Raw genomic sequence first — 19,579 nt, 5'->3', positions numbered from 1 at the left:
TTGCTGCTGAAATCACGTGGTATGTAACCGCAGAAACGGAGCGTTTAGTTATGTGTAGGCGGAAAAGGCGGGGCTAGTAAAGGAAGTGCCTGCACGGCATGCTGCGCTCTCCTGGACCGGCAGCTCCGTGTATACAATGACGTCACAGGACAAAAGTCCCCGCCATCACCGTAGGAGGCGGCTTCTCATATACCGGTGAGTAACCTATTCCATTGGCCCAAGGCGTCCCGTGTGAGGACGTCGCCCTCTCCTCCCCCACCCAGCACTGTAAACACCGGCGCTGCCGGGACTCTTCCCGGCTCTGGATGCGCCGTCTGCACGCCGTGGTGATGGGTCTCTTCTGTGGGATTCTTGTGTGCTTCCTCCGGGACTCTTAGTGACTTCAGGCCCCTTCTAATAGTTCTCTGAATAGTGCCTGGTGGCTGATACCAGAGAGTGCTGCAAGGGCTCTGGACACCACAACTATCCAGGGGCCCTGTGGAACTCCACACCGAATGTTCTGGCTGTACCAAGCTGAGAGGACGCCCCGCACCCGCCGTGGCTACCGTTGGTGCTGCTGGCTGCTCCGCCGGGGCCCCGTCACTCGGACCGCGCTGCATCAAGTACTCCAGTGATGCGCTCACACTTGTGTGTACTTTTGGCTCATCAATACCAAAGCAGCGTCCGTCTTCTAGTTCCCCTCACTAAGTAACCGCTCTATCACATGGCCAACAGTCGGGTAAACAACTGCAGAGCGCTGAGGTCACCGCTAAGGTCGTCATCGCTTGTGCAGACCGTTTACACTGACAGACTTCACCGCAGGCTTCTCGCTCAGCACTTCAGGATTTGAGCCCCGTTTACTGTAGTCAAGGCAGACTGCTCACCCTGGCACCATCCAGCCTCCCTTACTATGAAACCCCACGGTGCCCGCTGTACGCTGCAGTACACACTGGTTTTCTGGATCTTTCCCAGTGCTGGGGGTACCGGCTACTCGCCACCCAGGGGTATAACAATTATTACTTCACCCTTTTATACACATCCGTGAATAACACATGGGCTCCATCTACAGGCCGCATCAGAGCAGTAACAGTGGAGGGAGAAGACTGTGCCCTGGGCTCCCTAAAGGCTGCGGTCAAGGCAGTAGCAGCGGGGGGGGAGGGGAGGGAGGAGGCTGCAGGGGGGGGGGGGAGGAGGCTGCAGGGGGGGGGGGGGGAGGAGGCTGCAGGGGGGGGGGAGGGAGGGGGGGGGGAGGAGGCTGCAGGGGGGGGGGGAGGGAGGGGGGGGGGGAGGAGGCTGCAGGGGGGGGGGGAAGGGAGGAGGCTGCAGGGGGGAGGGAGGGAGGAGGCTGCAGGGGGGAGGGAGGGAGGAGGCTGCAGGGGGGGGGGGAGGGAGGGAGGAGGCTGCAGGGGGGGGGGGGGGGAGGAGGCTGCAGGGGGGGGGGGGAGGGAGGAGGCTGCAGGGGGGGGGGGGAGGGAGGAGGCTGCGGGGGGGGGGGGAGGAGGCTGCAGGGGGGGGGGAGGGAGGAGGCTGCAGGGGGGGAGGAGGGAGGAGGCTGCAGGGGGGGGGGGGAGGAGGGAGGAGGCTGCAGGGGGGGGGGAGGGAGGAGGCTGCAGGGGGGGGGGGGAGGAGGGAGGAGGCTGCAGGGGGGGGGGAGGGAGGAGGCTGCAGGGGGGGGGGGGAGGAGGGAGGAGGCTGCAGGGGGGGGGGAGGGAGGAGGCTGCAGGGGGGGGGGAGGGAGGAGGCTGCAGGGGGGGGGGAGGGAGGAGGCTGCAGGGGGGGGGGGGAGGGAGGAGGCTGCAGGGGGGGGGGGGGAGGGAGGAGGCTGCAGCGGGGGGAGGGGGAGGGAGGAGGCTGCAGCGGGGGGGGGGGAGGGGGAGGGAGGAGGCTGCAGCGGGGGGGGGAGGGGGAGGGGGGAGGCTGCAGGGGGGGGAGGGGGAGGGAGGAGGCTGCAGCGGGGGGGGAGGGGGAGGGGGGAGGCTGCAGGGGGGGAGGGGGAGGGAGGAGGCTGCAGCGGGGGGGGGAGGGGGAGGGGGGAGGCTGCAGCGGGGGGGGGGGGGAGGAGGGGGGAGGCTGCAGCGGGGGGGGGGGGAGGAGGCTGCAGCGGGGGGGGGGGAGGGGGAGGGAGGAGGCTGCAGCGGGGGGGGGGGGAGGGGAGGAGGCTGCAGCGGGGGGGGGGGAGGGGGAGGGAGGAGGCTGCAGCGGGGGGGGGGGAGGGGAGGAGGCTGCAGCGGGGGGGGGGGAGGGGAGGAGGCTGCAGCGGGGGGGGGGGGAGGGGAGGAGGCTGCAGCGGGGGGGGGGGGGGGGGAGGGGAGGAGGCTGCAGCGGGGGGGGGGGAGGGAGGAAGGAGGCTGCAGCGGGGGGGGGGGGGAGGGAGGAGGCTGCAGCGGGGGGGGGGGGGAGGGAGGAGGCTGCAGCGGGGGGGGGGGGGAGGGGAGGAGGCTGCAGCGGGGGGGGGGGAGGGGAGGAGGCTGCAGCGGGGGGGGGGGGAGGGGAGGAGGCTGCAGCGGGGGGGGGGGAGGGAGGGGAGGAGGCTGCAGCGGGGGGGGGGGGGAGGGGAGGAGGCTGCAGCGGGGGGGGGGAGGGAGGAAGGAGGCTGCAGCGGGGGGGGGGGGAGGGAGGAGGCTGCAGCGGGGGGGGGGGAGGGAGGAGGCTGCAGCGGGGGGGGGGGGAGGGAGGAGGCTGCAGCGGGGGGGGGGGGAGGGAGGAGGCTGCAGCGGGGGGGGGGGAGGAGGCTGGGGGCGGGGGAGGGAGGAGGCTGCAGCGGGGGGGGGGGGGGAGGAGGAGGCTGCAGCGGGGGGGGGGAGGAGGAGGCTGCAGCGGGGGGGGGGGGGAGGAGGCTGCAGCGGGGGGGAGGGAGGAGGCTGCAGCGGGGGGGGAGGAGGCTGCAGCGGGGGGGGGGGGGAGGGAGGAGGCTGCAGCGGGGGGGGAGGAGGCTGCAGCGGGGGGGGGGGGGAGGGAGGAGGCTGCAGCGGGGGGGGGAGGAGGCTGCAGCGGGGGGGGGGGGAGGCTGCAGCGGGGGGGGGGAGGCTGCAGCGGGGGGGGGGGGAGGCTGCAGCGGGGGGGGGGGAGGGAGGAGGCTGCAGCGGGGGGGGGGGGGAGGGAGGAGGCTGCGGTCGGGGCGGTAGCGGCGGGCGGGGGGGAGGGAGGAGGCTGCGGTCGGGGCGGGTAGCGGCGGGCGGGGGGGAGGGAGGAGGCTGCGGTCGGGGGCGGTAGCGGCGGGCGGGGGGAAGGGAGGAGGCTGCGGTCGGGGCGGGTAGCGGCGGGCGGGGGGAAGGGAGGAGGCTGCGGTCGGGGCGGGTAGCGGCGGGCGGGGGGAAGGGAGGAGGCTGCGGTCGGGGCGGGTAGCGGCGGGCGGGGGGAAGGGAGGAGGCTGCGGTCGGGGCGGTAGCGGCGGGCGGGGGGAAGGGAGGAGGCTGCGGTCGGGGCGGGTAGCGGCGGGCGGAAGGGAGGAGGCTGCGGTCGGGGCGGTAGCGGCGGGGGGAAGGGAGGAGGCTGCGGTCGGGGCGGGGTAGCGGCGGGGGGAAGGGAGGAGGCTGCGGTCGGGGCGGTAGCGGCGGGCGGAAGGGAGGAGGCTGCGGTCGGGGCGGGTAGCGGCGGGCGGGGGGAAGGGAGGAGGCTGCGGTCGGGGCGGGTAGCGGCGGGCGGGGGGAAGGGAGGAGGCTGCGGTCGGGGCGGTAGCAGCAGGGGGGGGGGGAAGGGAGGAAGCTGCGGTCGGGACGGTAGCAGCGGGGGGAGGGAGACTGCGGTCGGGACAGTAGCAGCGGGGGGAGGGAGACTGCGGTCGGGACAGTAGCAGCGGGGGGAGGGAGACTGCGGTCTTGAAAGTAGCAGCGGGGGGAGGGAGGCTGCGGTCGGGGCAGTAGCAGCGGGGGGGAGGGAGGCTGCGGTCGGGGCAGTAGCAGCGGGGGGGAGGGAGGCTGCGGTCGGGGCAGTAGCAGCGGGGGGAGGGAGGCTGCGGTCGGGGCAGTAGCAGCGTGGGGGGGGGGAGGCGGCTGCGGTCGGGGCAGTAGCAGCGGGGGGGGGAAGGGAGGAGGCTGCGGTCGGGACAGTAGCAGCGGGGGGGGGAGGGAGGCTGCGGTCGGGACAGTAGCAGCGGGGGGGGGGAGGGAGGCTGCGGTCGGGACAGTAGCAGCGGGGGGGGGAGGGAGGCTGCGGTCGGGACAGTAGCAGCAGGGGGGGAGGGGAGGCTGCGGTCGGGACAGTAGCAGCAGGGGGGGAGGGAGGCTGCGGTCGGGGCTGTAGCAGCGGGGGGGGAGAGAGGCTGCGGTCTGGCCAGTCGCAGCGGGGGGGAGGGGGGGGGAGGGAGGCTGCGGTCGGGGCAGTAGCAGCGGGGGGGAGGGGGAGGGAGGCTGCGGTCGGGGCAGTAGCAGCGGGGGAGGGGGGGGGAGGGAGGCTGCGGTCGGGGCAGTAGCAGCGGGGGGGGGGGGAGGGAGGAGGCTGCGGTCGGGGCAGTAGCAGCGGGGGGGGGGGGAGGGAGGAGGCTGCGGTCGGGGCAGTAGCAGCGGGGGGGGGGGGAGGGAGGAGGCTGCGGTCGGGGCAGTAGCAGCGGGGGGGGGGGAGGGAGGAGGCTGCGGTCGGGGCAGTAGCAGCGGGGGGGGGGGGGGGAGGGAGACTGCGGTCGGGACAGTAGCAGCGGGGGGGGGGGGAGGGAGACTGCGGTCGGGGCAGTAGCAGCGGGGGGGGAGGGAGACTGCGGTCGGGAAAGTAGCAGCGGGGGGGGGGGGGAGGGAGGCTGCAGTCGGGGCAGTAGCGGGGGGGGGGGGAGGGAGGCTGCGGTCGGGGCAGTAGCAGCGGGGGGGAGGGAGGCTGCGGTCGGGGCAGTAGCAGCGGGGGGGGGGGGGAGGGAGGAGGCTGCGGTCGGGGCAGTAGCAGCGGGGGGGGGGGGGGAGACTGCGGTCGGGGCAGTAGCAGCGGGGGGGGAGGGAGACTGCGGTCGGGAAAGTAGCAGCGGGGGGGGGGGGAGGGAGGCTGCAGTCGGGGCAGTAGCAGCGGGGGGGGGAGGGAGGCTGCGGTCGGGGCAGTAGCAGCGGGGGGGGAGGGAGGCTGCGGTCGGGGCAGTAGCAGCGGGGGGGGAGGGAGGCTGCGGTCGGGGCAGTAGCAGCGGGGGGGAGGGAGGCTGCGGTCGGGGCAGTAGCAGCGGGGGGGAGGGAGGCTGCGGTCGGGGCAGTAGCAGCGGGGGGAGGGAGGCTGCGGTCGGGGCAGTAGCAGCGGGGGGGAGGGAGGCTGCGGTCGGGGCAGTAGCAGCGGGGGGGAGGGAGGCTGCGGTCGGGGCAGTAGCAGCGGGGGGGAGGGAGGAGGCTGCGGTCGGGGCAGTAGCAGCGTGGGGGGGGAGGCGGCTGCGGTCGGGGCAGTAGCAGCGGGGGGGAGGGAGGAGGCTGCGGTCGGGGCAGTAGCAGCGGGGGGAGGCGGCTGCGGTCGGGGCAGTAGCAGCGGGGGGAGGCGGCTGCGGTCGGGGCAGTAGCAGCGGGGGGGGGGAGGGAGGCGGCTGCGGTCGGGGCAGCAGCGGGGGGGAGGGAGGAGGCTGCGGTCGGGGCAGTAGCAGCGGGGGGGGAGGGAGGAGGCTGCGGTCGGGGCAGTAGCAGCGGGGGGGAGGGAGGCGGCCGCGGTCGGGGCAGTAGCAGCGGGGGGGAGGGAGGCGGCCGCGGTCGGGGCAGTAGCAGCGGGGGGGGGGGGGGAGGCGGCCGCGGTCGGGGCAGTAGCAGCGGGGGGGGCAGGCGGCTGCGGTCGGGGCAGTAGCAGCGGGGGGGGAGGGAGGCGGCTGCGGTCGGGGCAGTAGCAGCGGGGGGGGGGGGGAGGCGGCTGCGGTCGGGGCAGCAGCGAGGGGGGGGGGGGGCGGCTGTGGTCGGGGCAGCAGCGAGGGGGGGGGAGGCGGCTGCGGTCGGGGCAGCAGCGAGGGGGGGGGGGAGGCGGCTGCGGTCGGGGCAGCAGCGAGGGGGGGGGGGAGGCGGCTGCGGTCGGGGCAGCAGCGAGGGGGGGGGGAGGCGGCTGCGGTCGGGGCAGCAGCGAGGGGGGAGGGAGGCGGCTGCGGTCGGGGCAGCAGCGAGGGGGGAGGGAGGCGGCTGCGGTCGGGGCAGCAGCGAGGGGGGAGGGAGGCGGCTGCGGTCGGGGCAGTAGCAGCGGGGGGGAGGGAGGAGGCTGCGGTCGGGGCAGTAGCAGCGGGGGGAGGCGGCTGCGGTCGGGGCAGTAGCAACGGGGGGGGGAGGCGGCTGCGGTCGGGGCAGTAGCAGCGGGGGGGGGAGGCGGCTGCGGTCGGGGCAGCAGCGAGGGGGGGGGGGAGGCGGCTGCGGTCGGGGCAGCAGCGAGGGGGGGGGGGAGGCGGCTGCGGTCGGGGCAGCAGCGAGGACGGGGGGGAGGCGGCTGCGGTCGGGGCAGCAGTGAGGGGGGGGGGAGGCGGCTGCGGTCGGGGCAGCAGCGAGGGGGGAGGGAGGCGGCTGCGGTCGGGGCAGCAGCGAGGGGGGAGGGAGGCGGCTGCGGTCGGGGCAGCAGCGAGGGGGGAGGGAGGCGGCTGCGGTCGGGGCAGCAGCGAGGGGGGAGGGAGGCGGCTGCGGTCGGGGCAGTAGCAGCAGCGAGGGGGGAAGGAGGCGGCAGAGCTTCCTACAGGCCGTATCAGAGCGGCAACAGCGGGAAGGGGAAGGCTGCGCGACGGGCACTGGACAGGTTGCTGTCAGAGCGGTAACAGCGGAGGGAGAAGGCTGTGCGACGGGCTTTCTCTGCAGGTTGCCTGGGACTGGTTCAAGGCTGGGAGGGGTGCGCTGGATCTCCCCAAACCTGATACAGATGTGCAGCTGGTTTCGTGTCAGAGTCTGCTCCAACGATGCCGGTTCTGACTGTTTTGGATGCAGAAATGATGTATTTGCCCTGAAAATTCCACATGATTTCCGCCCCGTGTGGCCGCGTCCATGAGAACCTTCACGCCAACAGCTGTCAGCCAAATCACTCGAAAGGGTGAATCCAAAGATTTGTGCAAACATATCCACCAACAGGATGATTCAGAATACAGTTGTTTTCTTTCAGCTCACCTAAAAGTAGTCTCTGGTGTAAAGTCAGTCATCTCTTCTCTTGTGAAATACTCTGCAGCCCGTTTCCCTCTATAACTTTGGCGAACAACTAATCAATCATCTGTGTAAAGCGAATGACTGACTGCTGATCAGATGGCTCAGCGCCTTTTCTGCGCTTCCATTTATCAGTTGTTGAGATTTCTTCACCAGCATGTTAATAACTTTCACTTTTTGTATGATTCATTAGTCCGTCCCCGAATGACTGCCTGACTCCTCCTCAGCACACGCCTGCCATGAGCTCACCACGAGGTTCGCCCCACACCCTCCGCCTGGCATCCCCAATGGAGAGAGAAAGAAGGAGGATTCTGTCCGTGGAACTGAGAGACATCGCCCACGAGGTAGGAACACGGCCGTAGTAACGCTATGGGGGACCTCCTACAGCAGGTTTTGGCATAAAGTTAGTGGTGTAAGGATTGCTCATGCAAAAACTTGCAACTTTCTGCGGTTCCACCACTGTCCACCCCTTTTGCCGAAAAGGGTGTGGCTCATTAGAAGGGGGCGTTGGGCAGACCGACACATTTATAACTTATGCGCGATACTAGTGTAAATTGCTGGTATTTACTACAGATCGCACCTGCAGTACATTTCTGTGTAGCCAGGATGTGCCTGATACATGATGAGCGCGCCTCCTCATATTAGGTGCATTGTGCGCTACGGGAAAAAATGCCGGTTAAAAAAAGAAATTCCTGTCCATATCTCTGCTCATTCTTTTCTCCATGTTGGAGCCGTGTGGGCCAATCAAGTGGCGGGTCACAACTGGTGATACACTGGTCAGTGCTCGCCTCTTACTGGATGAGCGGAGGGTGTGTAACAGACAAGGCTGCACGAACCAGTTAATGGGGTGCTAACCTATACCCCAAATGTAATGTCATGAGGCAAGATGTCAGCCTGGGCATCTAGAGTAATTGCCTGAAGGGTGGGGGTCAGTGTCTAGAGTTCACTTGTGCAGACTTATCAATCAAGGAGTTGTATATCAAGTCCATCCGATAATCCCATTAGTTCACATTGGAAGTCTGGGACACTACAAAAATGGTGGTTGAGGGCTGCCTGTGATTCCCATTGTCTTAGCTGACGCCTTCCTTATCTTGCAGGTTGAGCAACTGCAGATGAAGACTCCCCCTTGTGAGCGGTATGAATATTGTCATACTTGTGTACTGTGAACACACGTGGGCCGGCTGGTTTTGTAGAGTCTGGCTCTACCACTGAGGTGTCTCCTGCTCATGAGTCGCTTCATGTCGGTGAATACGATTGTGCTCATAGGTTCCTGTCCATAGACCGTCTCCTTGTAGAGTCTAACATGGGAATGTCACATGAGGCCGTGTATCACCAGTTCTTCTCTTGCAGAAAGTCGAGGACTGAAGACTGGACGGTGTGTGACCGGCTCGGCTCTGTCAGCTTGTGTAGGAGTCCGGGTAAGAGAAACTGTGTAGCGTGTCGGGGTAATAAAAGCATTGCATCATGTTTTCTGCCATTAATCTCCTATTCTTCCTTACACTAGTTATCACACCATCTCCAACAGCCCTGCCCGTCTCCACAAAGGAGCCTTCACACACGTTCCCTACTTGTCCTCCACCATTATCACCTCCCAAAGAGGAGCCTGGATGGGGCTTGGTTCCACTATTCAACAGTGTGCGTTCCAAGTTGGAGAGTTTTGCCGAAATCTTTCTCTCCCCAGTAAAAAGTCGAAAAGATGCCCGTAACTTGAAAGCTGGTGCCCATTCTAATGAGCCGAATCAACAGGACTTTTGTGTTCCTGGAGAAGCGGCCGAGGACTCCGTCCACTCTTCTAGTCTGTCCCCCGTGCATCATGGTGTAGACTGTGAAGAATGTGGCTTTCTCTCTTCAGCGCTGGAGGAAAAGTCTTTTCCGTCTCAAACAATACCTGCAAACCTTAGACTGCAAACAGAGCCCTCTCATTCTCCATCCATATTGTGCCGCCCTCCCCTACAACGCTACGACTCCTGCCCCTTACTTCCCCACAGGCGGCACAAGCGGAGGCATAGCCTAGATGTAATGGAGCCCACTGCTGAGCCATATAGCTGCCGGAGGAGGCGGCACAGCCTGGGATCAGTGGAGGAGTGCCCGAAGCTGGCCTTGACTTCTTTCTCCTTGTCCTGCCTTCGAAAGGAGAATCATCCGTCTGTGCTTAGGCAATCACCGTTCCAGCCGGGTGACATGCGAAAGTCTCCAACTGGGTAAGACCCCCAAGGGCTGGATAGATGTGCAGTATGCTGAGGATCTGCCTCGCTTCTCCTGGGGATTGGCTTAAGCTCTGTCTGTTGTCTAGACATGATGGAGTAGGCGGTGCTGGCCCCCGCTTGTAGCTCCTCTTACTTGTCTGTCTCCCTCTGACTTTTTCCTCACCTGGTCTCCTGGGTCACACCTGTCCGGGCTTCACCTCTTCTTACCCTCTGTTTCAACCCCCATTGTTGTGTTTGATTCCACCCATCCAGCTCCGTCCACAGTGAGGGGTCTCCTGCTGGCCTTGGCTTGGATAAGGATAGAGAGCCGGGCCTCAGTCAGGTTGAGGACCAGGTAACAAAGGAATCTCTTCCAGATTCTGACTTTAAGGTGAGAAATGGGACTCTTTGTGGCCGAGGAGGAAGCGGTCCACCTTGTGTCTCTATAAACATTTCTCTCTCCACTCCAGGATTCAGGAAATCATTCTCGTTCCAAAGAGAATAAAGTATCCAGCATCCGCATACGGAAGAGGGTGCTGAGACAGGAAGAGAAGCTGACGCCATTGGGCCTACCCAAACGTGTCCGGTAAGGGTCATGCTATGTCCTATGTGATGGGACGTCACGACAAAAGCTTTGCTCACATAGGTGATGCCAAAATTAATGGGATAGAAGCTAAGCTTCCACCAGATGCTTGATGAGCTTATGGCCACGCTAGCCTGAATGGTCCTTTGGCACCAGACCTGTTGTAGCCTGCACCATTCTCTCGTAGCTGATGATGGAATAGATGCAATAGGGGAGAAGATAACCCCATGCGTAACGCACAGCCCTCTGAGGACTTGTGCCCAGACCCGCTCCTACACCTAATGACAATGTCCAAAAGGAACCCCACACTCAGAACCGAGGCACAAAAAGACATAGTGCCCGTCTCCAGTGACAGAGGTGACATTTCCTAGTGCTGCTAATGTTGCCCCTTGCCATCTTTACCTACAGATGCCATCCAGTGGCTTGAGGAAGGTCCAGGATCAGACTGAAGTGGTGTTTATGGATGGCCGCTATACTCTTACATCTATTTGTGCATCACTTTCTGAGTGCCGTGTTCTTCATGGAAATTGTCACTGGTTATTGCCAATCGCGTTCTTATGGATGATGTGAGCAGTAGCCTCCTGTGAGGCGGAGTCTGATACAAAGCTACAGGTACCCGTCTGCAACTTTGTTTCTTTATTTGTTAAGGTTGGAGAAAGATGACTTCAGTCTGGAGGAGATCTACACAAATAAGAACTACCACACCCCGACAGAGAAAAAGTAAGAACAGTCTAGAACTTTCACTGGTGGTTCTAGTAATAAGAGAACCTGGCCATCTTTGCCTTGAAGGAGGCCGCATGTGGTTATTCTGATGCAGTTTTTGAAGCCAAAAAACTAGCAGTGGGTTTACAGGGTTGTCTCGTTAAAGAATTGGCTCAGAGATAGACAGCAGAGGGTGGTAATGGTTCATTTTCTGATTGGGCCACCGTTGCTAGTGGGGGGGGGGGGGGGGGGCACAGGGCTCAGTATTGGGGCCCCATTCTGTTCAATATATTATTGACCTGATAGAGGGGCTGCACAGTGAAATATCAATATTTGCAGACGACACAAAATTATACAATATAATTAATACAAAGGAGGACAATGTACGGCTACAAACGGACCTGGATAAGCTGGGGGCTTGGGCAGAAAAATGGCAAATGAAGTTCAATGTTGACAAATGTAAGGTTATGCACATGGGCAGGAGAAACGGATGTCACCAATATACACAAAATGGGGTACTGCTAGGGAAAAGTGAGATGGAAAAAGACCTGGGGGTACTAGTGGATTGTAGACTAAACTGGAGTAACCAATGCCAGTCAGCTGCTGCAAAAGCTAATAAAGTCTTGGGGTGCATTAAAAGGTATAGAGGCGAGGGATGAGAACATCTTCCACTATATAATGCCTAACATGGAATACTGTGTACAGTTCTGGTCACCGGTGCTCAGGAAAGATGTTGTAGTGCTGGAGGGGGTTCATAGAATGACGGGACTGGAATACCCAGAGAGGTATCAAAACTTGGATTATTCACCCTGGAAAAAAGATGGTTAAGTAGCAACCAAATAATTGTGTATAAATACATTAGGGGACGATACAAGGATCTCTCCCATGATTTGTTTATACCAAGTACTGCGACGGTAACAAGAGGGCATCCGCTGCGTCTAGAAGAAAGCAGGTTTCATCACTAACATAGAAGGGGATTCTTTACTGTAAGAGCAGTGAGACTGTGGAACTCTCTGCCTGAGGATGTGGTCCATAGGAGAGTTTAAGAGGGGACTAGACGTCTTTCTAGAGTAGATGGGGACATTGTCTTCATTCAGCCTAACATACTTTGTTACCTGGAGAAGTGGCTTTTTAACTGCTTATGCCTTCTTTCTATGCTACGTAGCGCTCAATGACCGATATGTGATAGAGTGAAAGTATTGATTTCACTGTGCCACCTGGCGATCATATGACCACCGGGTGCCCCCATACATAAAATGACAATGGGCATGACCCCCAGAGTTGTTATGATATGGGGGACATAGATGGTGAGGGGGGAAAAAAGTTACAAGAATGAGTTTTAAAAAAGTTACAGAATAAAATTACTATATATTAACAAATTTTATGAAAATGACTAATGCCAACAAACTCACGATGCGTGCACTGTAATTCAAGTGATACAAACTGTATATTCAAATGTCAAACAAAATGAGTAACCCGTTTCCATATAGGACGTTCCCAATCTAAATGAACTTTTTAGCATTGTTACTCCCAATGAAGAAAAAAAAATTGGAAAGTCAGTGAAAAATATTTTAAAAAAGAAAGAAAAAAAGCCCTATATGTCACTGGTAAAAACAAATCTTGGTATCTGAAGACAAAATATGGCAGTAAAACCACCACATGGGTAAAATTCTTAAAGTGTCTCGTCCTGGGGGACTAAAATACTGGTCCTTAAGAGGTTAAAGAGAAGTATACGGGGGAGGGGGAGTGGCGCAGAAAGATTCCGTCACCAGCCACTCCTGGTTTTGACATCAAAAACTGTATAAGGTTATATGTGACTCCTCTAGCATGGCTTGTAGCGGGAGGGGTGCACTCAGTGACCTCAGTGTGCAGCCAGGATTCTCCTCCCCGAGTCCCCTGCTCATTAGTTCCGCAGGAGAGGACTCGGGGAGGAAGCGTTCCAGGCTGCACACTGACATCAGGGCAAGCAGACAGAGCGACGCTGTGGTAAGTATATGGGTCGGGGGGTTGCCTATTACTGGGGGGGAGGGGTACTGCATATTATGGGGGAGGCTGCCTATTACTGGGGGGGGGGGGGGGCTGCCTATTACTGGGGGGGGGGGCTGCCTATTACTGGGGGGGGGGCTGCCTATTACTGGGGGGGGGGATGCTTACTGGGGGGGGGGATGCTTACTGGGGGGGGCTACTTATTACTGGGGGGGGGGCTGCCTATTACTGGGGGGAGGGGGCTGCCTATTACTGGGGGGCTGCCTATTACGGGGGCGGGGCTGTCTATTACGGGGGCGGGGCTGTCTATTACGGGGGCGGGGCTGTCTATTACGGGGGCGGGGCCTGCTTATTACGGGGGGTGAGGGACATGCTTATTACTGTGGGGGGCTACTTATTACAGGGGGAGGGGCTGCTAATTACTGATGGGTGGGGGCTGTCTATTACTGGGGGGGGGGGGGGAGATAAATTATATGCTGCCCTATGTGTGTGCTGGGGGGGGGGATAGATTATATACTGCCCTATGTGTGTTTTGCCAGGACATTCTAAATGTCATAATTAAATAAGAATGCACTAAACTCCAACCCCCTTCATAACCCCGCCCTATATAACCAAAGCCCCGCCCATGTCCCGCCTAACCCTGCCGGGCCTTGTAAAAATGGTCTTGCTTGAAGCTGGTCCCTGGTGCCAAAAAGGGTTGTGGACCACTGGATTAGGAAACAGACCTGTTAACGCACTCTTCTCATGCAGAAAGTTTGAAACCATCTTTGAAGAGCCAGTAATGAAGGGTGGCACACTGGTTCTCACCAGTCAGCGACCACTGCGGCGAAGTATGGTCTTTAAGAATGTGGGCGCTGCTCCACGCAAGCGGAAGAAGGGGAAGGCAGTGGGGAGAACCCGGAGATGTACAGCGGCCAGCGCAGGAGAGAATGTCAACTATGAACTGTTACTGCAGCACAAGCTGACCCAGCTGGAGGCAGCCCTACAGGAAGACACAGCTGATCCCTGAGCAGCCACCTCAGTCCTCATATGTAACCCTGCCACCAATAAATCACATAAGTTCTTCATGGTCTGTCTCCTGTGTGAGTTACAACTACGAGTGGTCCCGAGGCCTGCACTGCACAGGGGAGAATCTGGAAGGCTGCACTAGTGCTCCCTGTGGATGGCTAAGAACTGCATGCAGTCTGATGACCTATCTGATTTCTGTCTTCCATGGGGAAGCGTGTAGGTATAGAAAATGAGGGGAGGAGGTGGTGGTCGTCGTAGAAGCTGTGCACACAGGAAGAACCTAATTCTGTGTCCCCAGCTAAGGCTCCTTACACACGGGCGAGTGCCAACGTGCGACTTGCCTGCAGATGCGAGACTATTTTGACCTGGAAAAAAAAAAACGCCTCCTCGCATTTGTGAAATTATGGTTCTCTCACAGGTTTCACAGGCAATAGAGGATCGGAAGTGGTTCCAATTGATTTTAATGGTAAACCCCCTTATGCGCGTCGTAAAGCATGCAAGAGCTGTTCAAGGCATTAACCCCTTCCTGCTATAGGATGCACAATTAACCCTTTCCAATCTTTTTCTGCCGTTATACCACGGTGCTATATGCTGGCTAAAGCCAGTCTTATTGCCCTACGTGTCCATCCCAACCAGGCCTACCTTAATTACCCGTCTTTAGACATGCCACAAAGTTTGCATTACTACTTTTATCTCAGATGTAGGTCGCCTGCACATGGCAGAGACGTGCATACCTGTATACTATATACTTTTTCATCTCTACTGTGGCTGGACTGGATGGCGTTTTTGCCTCGATTTACTTAAGTTTTTGGTCACAGCGATGCTGCAGCCAACTCCGGCTTCTAATATTTCTCATCGTTGATGAGCGCTAAACGTCTAGAAATAGAATAGACCCTGCTCGAAAATCGCACTGGTCACCAAAATGCGATTTTTGTGCGGTGCGATACACCTTCACGGTAGGAAATCCTGGGAAAGCCACTACCTAAGCCCAAGCTGCAGGGAAAAAAAAAATGAGATGTTATTATATATATATATATATATATATATATAATAACATTATACACACACATCACCTTAGAAGTGCTGTCTGGGGCTCCGCTGCATCTTCTCCCCAGGTCCCCGCCACTGTTCTCATTCATCTCTTCTGAACAGGAATTGAAAAATCCCCGCCTCCTGGAATTGCTGCCTCTGATTGGCTGACGCATAGTCAATCACAACCAGCACTCTGAACCAATCACAGCCATTCATCGAGCACTGTCTCTGATTGGCTAAAGCCATGTTTTAACCGATAATTGTTGCGTGTAAATGTGCCCATGTTTCATTTTTCTTCTGAATGATGAAATTCAGTTTCGCATAAAATTCATCGTTTGGCAGAACAGCTGATAAGAAGGACCACACGCTGTGTTCTGCCCAGGGAGCGCTGATTACATTCTCAGCTGTCAGCCCCATGGCAGAACAAAGGGGATTTATTCAGAGAACAGCGGGTAGTCTCTTCTCTGACTATAGCTCCTGGCGACTCTCACCCTACTAATTGGCATTAGTACCAAGCAGTAGTTTATGCAAAAATGATCGCTCAAAAGCCATCTATTGAGCGATCACCTTTGTGTGTTAATGCAACTTAAGCGTCAGCCAATTACAGCCAGCACCTCTAGGCGACGGGGATTTTACAATCCCCGTCCAGAAGATGTGAAGGCTAGTGCCAGGGAGCGGGAAGAAGCTGCAGCAGCATCCCCCGGACAGCGCTTATTTCTGCAGCTAGGGCTTATTTTCAAGATGGGGCTTCTAGTTCAGCCCTCCCACCTTCCCCCGAAAATCCTTGCATGTGGTGCTACAAAGTCACCCGACTTTGTAGCGCTTCAAAATCTCGGTCTCATTGTGAGAAACCGCAGCGATATCGGTGAGATTTTTTAACGGCGATGCTGTCACCTATGTGAATGAAGCCTAAAGCCCATGGTTTCCAATTAGTTCATTCACATGACAGATGTTTTGTAGCCTGAAAGAACCCATTGAAAACCGATTAGTAGCAACGCAACTTTGTCGCCCGTGGAAAGGAGGCCTAAAGTGACACGTCGGATTTCCAAAATTTGGCATGGTTATTAAAGCGCAAACAGGCTTGGTCACTAAGGGGTTGTGCCAAGATCTAAAGTTGAGAGTCCAATTGCTAGGGCCTCTACAGAGGATCCTGATGGTCCCTGTATGTGCGCCACTACTCCGTTTTGATGATGGTGCCAGATAGTGCCGAGAACGAGGGCTTGGCAATCTCTGGTGCTGTTTGAAATGAATTGCTTCATGTGCGACCCCCGCTCCAGTAATGCAGACTGTTGGGCCCTTCTCTCTTAAGGTCTATGCACACGGGACGAATGTCGGGCAAACGATGCCCAACACTCGTTCCTGTGTCTCTCTACGCTCCTGCCAGGGAGATAGCAGAGCTCACGGAGCGGCCAGCAGGGGGGGGCGGGGTGGGGCAGTGCAGGAGGTAAGTGTTCACTACTGAACGGCTGCTGTTTAAACTGAGCAGTGAGCTTCATTGCTGATCTTTTATGCTGCATAAACGATGGACGATCAGCGGATCGCTCACTGTTCAGTTTAAACAGCGGACATTCAGTAGTGAACATCCGCTATGTTATCTCAAGGGAGGGGGCTGGGGAGTGAGACCAGAGAAATCTCCTGCACTGCCCCCCCCCCCCCTGCTGGCCGCTCCGTGACCTAGCGCAGACACACAGGGACAAGTGTTGGGCATCCTTTGCCTGACATGCATCCCATGTAAATGGAGCTTTAGCATTAGTGGGTGTTCCATTGGTCAGACCCCCCACTGATTACAAAGTTATTCCCTATACTGTGGATAACTGCAGCTCTTAGTAAAACCCATTTTACGTGGGCTCAAATAAGAAGCCATATTGCCAATACTAGTTTGAGACAATAGTGCCCTCCAGTGGTAAGGAGTAAAAAAATGCAGTACAATACTTTTAAAGAGTCCTCCAAATTGTGTTTTTTTTGTTGTTTTATTTTTTTTAAATAGTGACCCCATCAGCAGAATAGTGAATGCAGCTCTGGGGTATAATACAGGATGTAACTCAGGATCAGTACAGGATAAGTAATGCATGTACACAGTGACTTCACCAGCAGAATAGTGAGTGCAGCTCTGGAGTATAATACAGGATGTAACTCAGGATCAGTACAGGATAAGTAATGCATGTACACAGTGACTCCCCCAGCAGAATAGTGAGTGCAGCTCTGAAATATAATATAGGTTGTAACTCAGGGTCAGTGTAGGATAAGTAATATATGTACGCAGTGACTCCACCAGCAGAATAGTGAGTGCAGCTCTGGAGTATAATACAGGATGTAACTCGGGATCAGTACAGGATAAGCAATGTATGTACACAGTGACTGCACCAGTAGAATAGTGAGTGCAGCTCTGGAGTATAATAGGGCATGTAACTCAGGATCAGTACAGGATAAGTAATGTATGTACACAGTGACTCCACCAACAGAATAGTGAGTGCAGCTCTGGAGTATAATACAGGATGTAACTCAGGATAAGTAATGTATGTACACAGTGACTTCTCCAGCACAATAGCGAGTGCAGCTCTGGAGTATAATACGGGATAAGTAATGTATGTACACAGTGACTCCACCAGCAGAATAGTGAGTGCAGCTCTGGAGTATAATACAGGATGTAACTCAGCATCAGTACAGGATACGTAATGTACATACACAGTGACTCCACCAGCAGAATAGTGAGTGCAGCTCTGGAGTATAATACAGGATGTAACTCAGGATTGGTACAGGATAAGTGATATGTACACAGTGACTCCACCAGCAGAATAGTGAGTGCAGCTCTGGAGTATAATACAGGATGTAACTCAGGATTAGTACAGGATAAGTGATATATGTACACAGTGACTCCACCAGCAGAATAGTGAGTGCAGCTCTGGAGTATAATACAGGATGTAACTCAGGATCAGTACAGGATAAGCAATGTATGTACACAGTGACTGCACCAGTAGAATAGTGAGTGCAGCTCTGGAGTATAATAGGGCATGTAACTCAGGATCAGTACAGGATAAGTAATGTATGTACACAGTGACTCCACCAACAGAATAGTGAGTGCAGCTCTGGAGTATAATACAGGATGTAACTCAGGATCAGTACAGGATAAGTAATGTATGTACACAGTGACTTCTCCAGCACAATAGCGAGTGCAGCTCTGGAGTATAATACGGGATAAGTAATGTATGTACACAGTGACTCCACCAGCAGAATAGTGAGTGCAGCTCTGGAGTATAATACAGGATGTAACTCAGGATCAGTACAGGATAAGTAATGTACATACACAGTGACTCCACCAGAATAGTGAGTGCAGCTCTGGAGTATAATACAGGATGTAACTCAGGATTAGTACAGGATAAGTGATATATGTACACAGTGACTCCACCAGCAGAATAGTGAGTGCAGCTCTGGAGTATAATACAGGATGTAACTCAGGATCAGTACAGGATAAGTAATGTACATACACAGTGACTCCACCAGCAGAATAGTGAGTGCAGCTCTGGGGTATAATACAGGATGTAACTCAGGATCAGTACAGGATAAGTAATGTACATACACAGTGACTCCACCAGCAGAATAGTGAGTGCAGCTCTGGAGTATAATACAGGATGTAAATCAGGATTAGTACAGGATAAGTGATATGTACACAGTGACTCCACCAGCAGAATAGTGAGTGCAGCTCTGGGGTATAATACAGGATGTAACTCAGGATCAGTACAGGATAAGTAATGTATGTACACAGTGACTCCACCAGCAGAATAGTGAGTGCAGCTGTGGAGTATAATACAGGATAAGTAATGTATGTACACAGTGACTCCACCAGCAGAATAGTGAGTGCAGCTCTGGGGTATAATACAGGCTGTAACTCAGGATCAGTACAGGATAAGTAATGTATGTACACAGTGACTCCACCAGCAGAATAGTGAGTGCAGCTCTGGAGTATAATACAGAATGTAACTCAGGATCAGTACAGGATAAGTAATGTATGTACGCAGTGACTCCACCAGCAGAATAGTGAGTGCAGCTCTGCAGTATAATACAGAATGTAACTCAGGATCAGTACAGGATAAGTAATGTATGTACGCAGTGACTCCACCAGCAGAATAGTGAGTGCAGCTCTGCAGTATAATACAGAATGTAACTCAGGATCAGTACAGGAGAAGTAATGTATGTACGCAGTGACTCCACCAGCAGAATAGTGAGTGCAGCTCTGGAGTATAATACAGGATGTAACTCAGGAGCAGTACAGGATAAGTAATGTATGTACAAAGTGACTCCACCAGCAGAATAGTGAGTGCAGCTCTGGAGTATAATACAGGATGAGTACAGGATAAGTCATGTATGTACACAGGGACTCCACCAGCAGAATAGTGAGTGCAGCTCTGGAGTATAATACAGGATGTAACTTAGGAGCAGTACAGGATAAGTAATGTATGTACAAAGTGACTCCACCAGCAGAATAGTGAGTGCAGCTGTGGAGTATAATACAATAGGTAACTCAGGATCAGAACAGGATAAGTAATGTATGTACACAGTGACTCCAGCAGCAGAATAGTGAGTGCAGCTCTGGAGTATAATACAGGATGTAACTCAGGATCAGTACAGGATCAGTAATGTATGTACACAGTGACTCCACCAGCAGAATGGTTACTGTGTACTTGCTGTGTGCCGACAATCGCCGTGTATGCATGGCTTGTGTAATATGCGCCCAGATGGAACACACATGTCACGTAATACGAGAGTAGCATAAGGTGGTAGTCCGCGGCAGGTTGGCACAGAGTATAATACGCTGTCGGCCCTCGGAGCCTGCTGTCTGATAGTTCTCTGCCCTGCAGGGTCTCCCGTCCACTGATCCTTCTGCACATTGATGACGTCACGCTGAGGGGCGGGCTGTGCTAAGATGGCCGCCGGGGACGTCATCAGCCTATTGAAGCGCGCGACGTCCGCCATTTTCCTTGTGACTTATCTTCAGGAAAATGGCGTCTATTCGCTCCTGCTTTCTCCCTCTGTGATGTCATCACGTTTCACGC

The 19,579-nt window shown here is 57.2% G+C and overlaps 1 protein-coding gene across 2 annotated transcripts; it reads left to right on the top strand.

The window, feature by feature from the left end:
• The first annotated feature begins 6 nt into the window (after nucleotides 1-6).
• Nucleotides 7-13,557, top strand: PRR14 (proline rich 14). 2 transcript variants are annotated; one of them, XR_010786458.1, is made up of 9 exons: nucleotides 7-195; nucleotides 7,225-7,375; nucleotides 8,129-8,166; nucleotides 8,382-8,449; nucleotides 8,536-9,232; nucleotides 9,491-9,608; nucleotides 9,688-9,803; nucleotides 10,209-10,412; nucleotides 13,239-13,374. XR_010786458.1 is itself a non-coding variant. In XM_066577127.1 (9 exons), exons 1-9 carry the CDS (start codon nucleotides 137-139, stop codon nucleotides 13,495-13,497), a joined length of 1,578 nt encoding a protein of 525 aa, XP_066433224.1. In that variant the 5' UTR covers nucleotides 28-136; the 3' UTR covers nucleotides 13,498-13,557. The 2 variants fall into 2 exon arrangements, 1 of the variants encoding a protein (XP_066433224.1); XM_066577127.1 differs by lacking the exon at nucleotides 10,209-10,412 and adding an exon at nucleotides 10,449-10,520 and having other exon boundaries at nucleotides 28-195; nucleotides 13,239-13,557.
• Nucleotides 13,558-19,579: the final 6,022 nt, after the last annotated feature.

The sequence above is a fragment of the Eleutherodactylus coqui genome, chromosome 8, assembly GCF_035609145.1.
Source record: "Eleutherodactylus coqui strain aEleCoq1 chromosome 8, aEleCoq1.hap1, whole genome shotgun sequence".
NCBI classification, from domain to species: Eukaryota; Metazoa; Chordata; class Amphibia; order Anura; family Eleutherodactylidae; genus Eleutherodactylus; species Eleutherodactylus coqui.
Note: the sequence above shows the minus strand (reverse complement) of the source record. Positions and strands in the feature narration are given on the sequence as shown.

Coding starts and splice junctions, on each gene's coding strand:
- PRR14 (XM_066577127.1), top strand. CDS start 137: ATGACGTCACAGGACAAAAGTCCCCGCCATCACCGTAGGAGGCGGCTT. Junction 8,450..8,535: donor CAGCTTGTGTAGGAGTCCGG/GTAAGAGAAACT, acceptor TCCTTACACTAG/TTATCACACCATCTCCAACA. Junction 9,609..9,687: donor TTCCAGATTCTGACTTTAAG/GTGAGAAATGGG, acceptor TCTCCACTCCAG/GATTCAGGAAATCATTCTCG.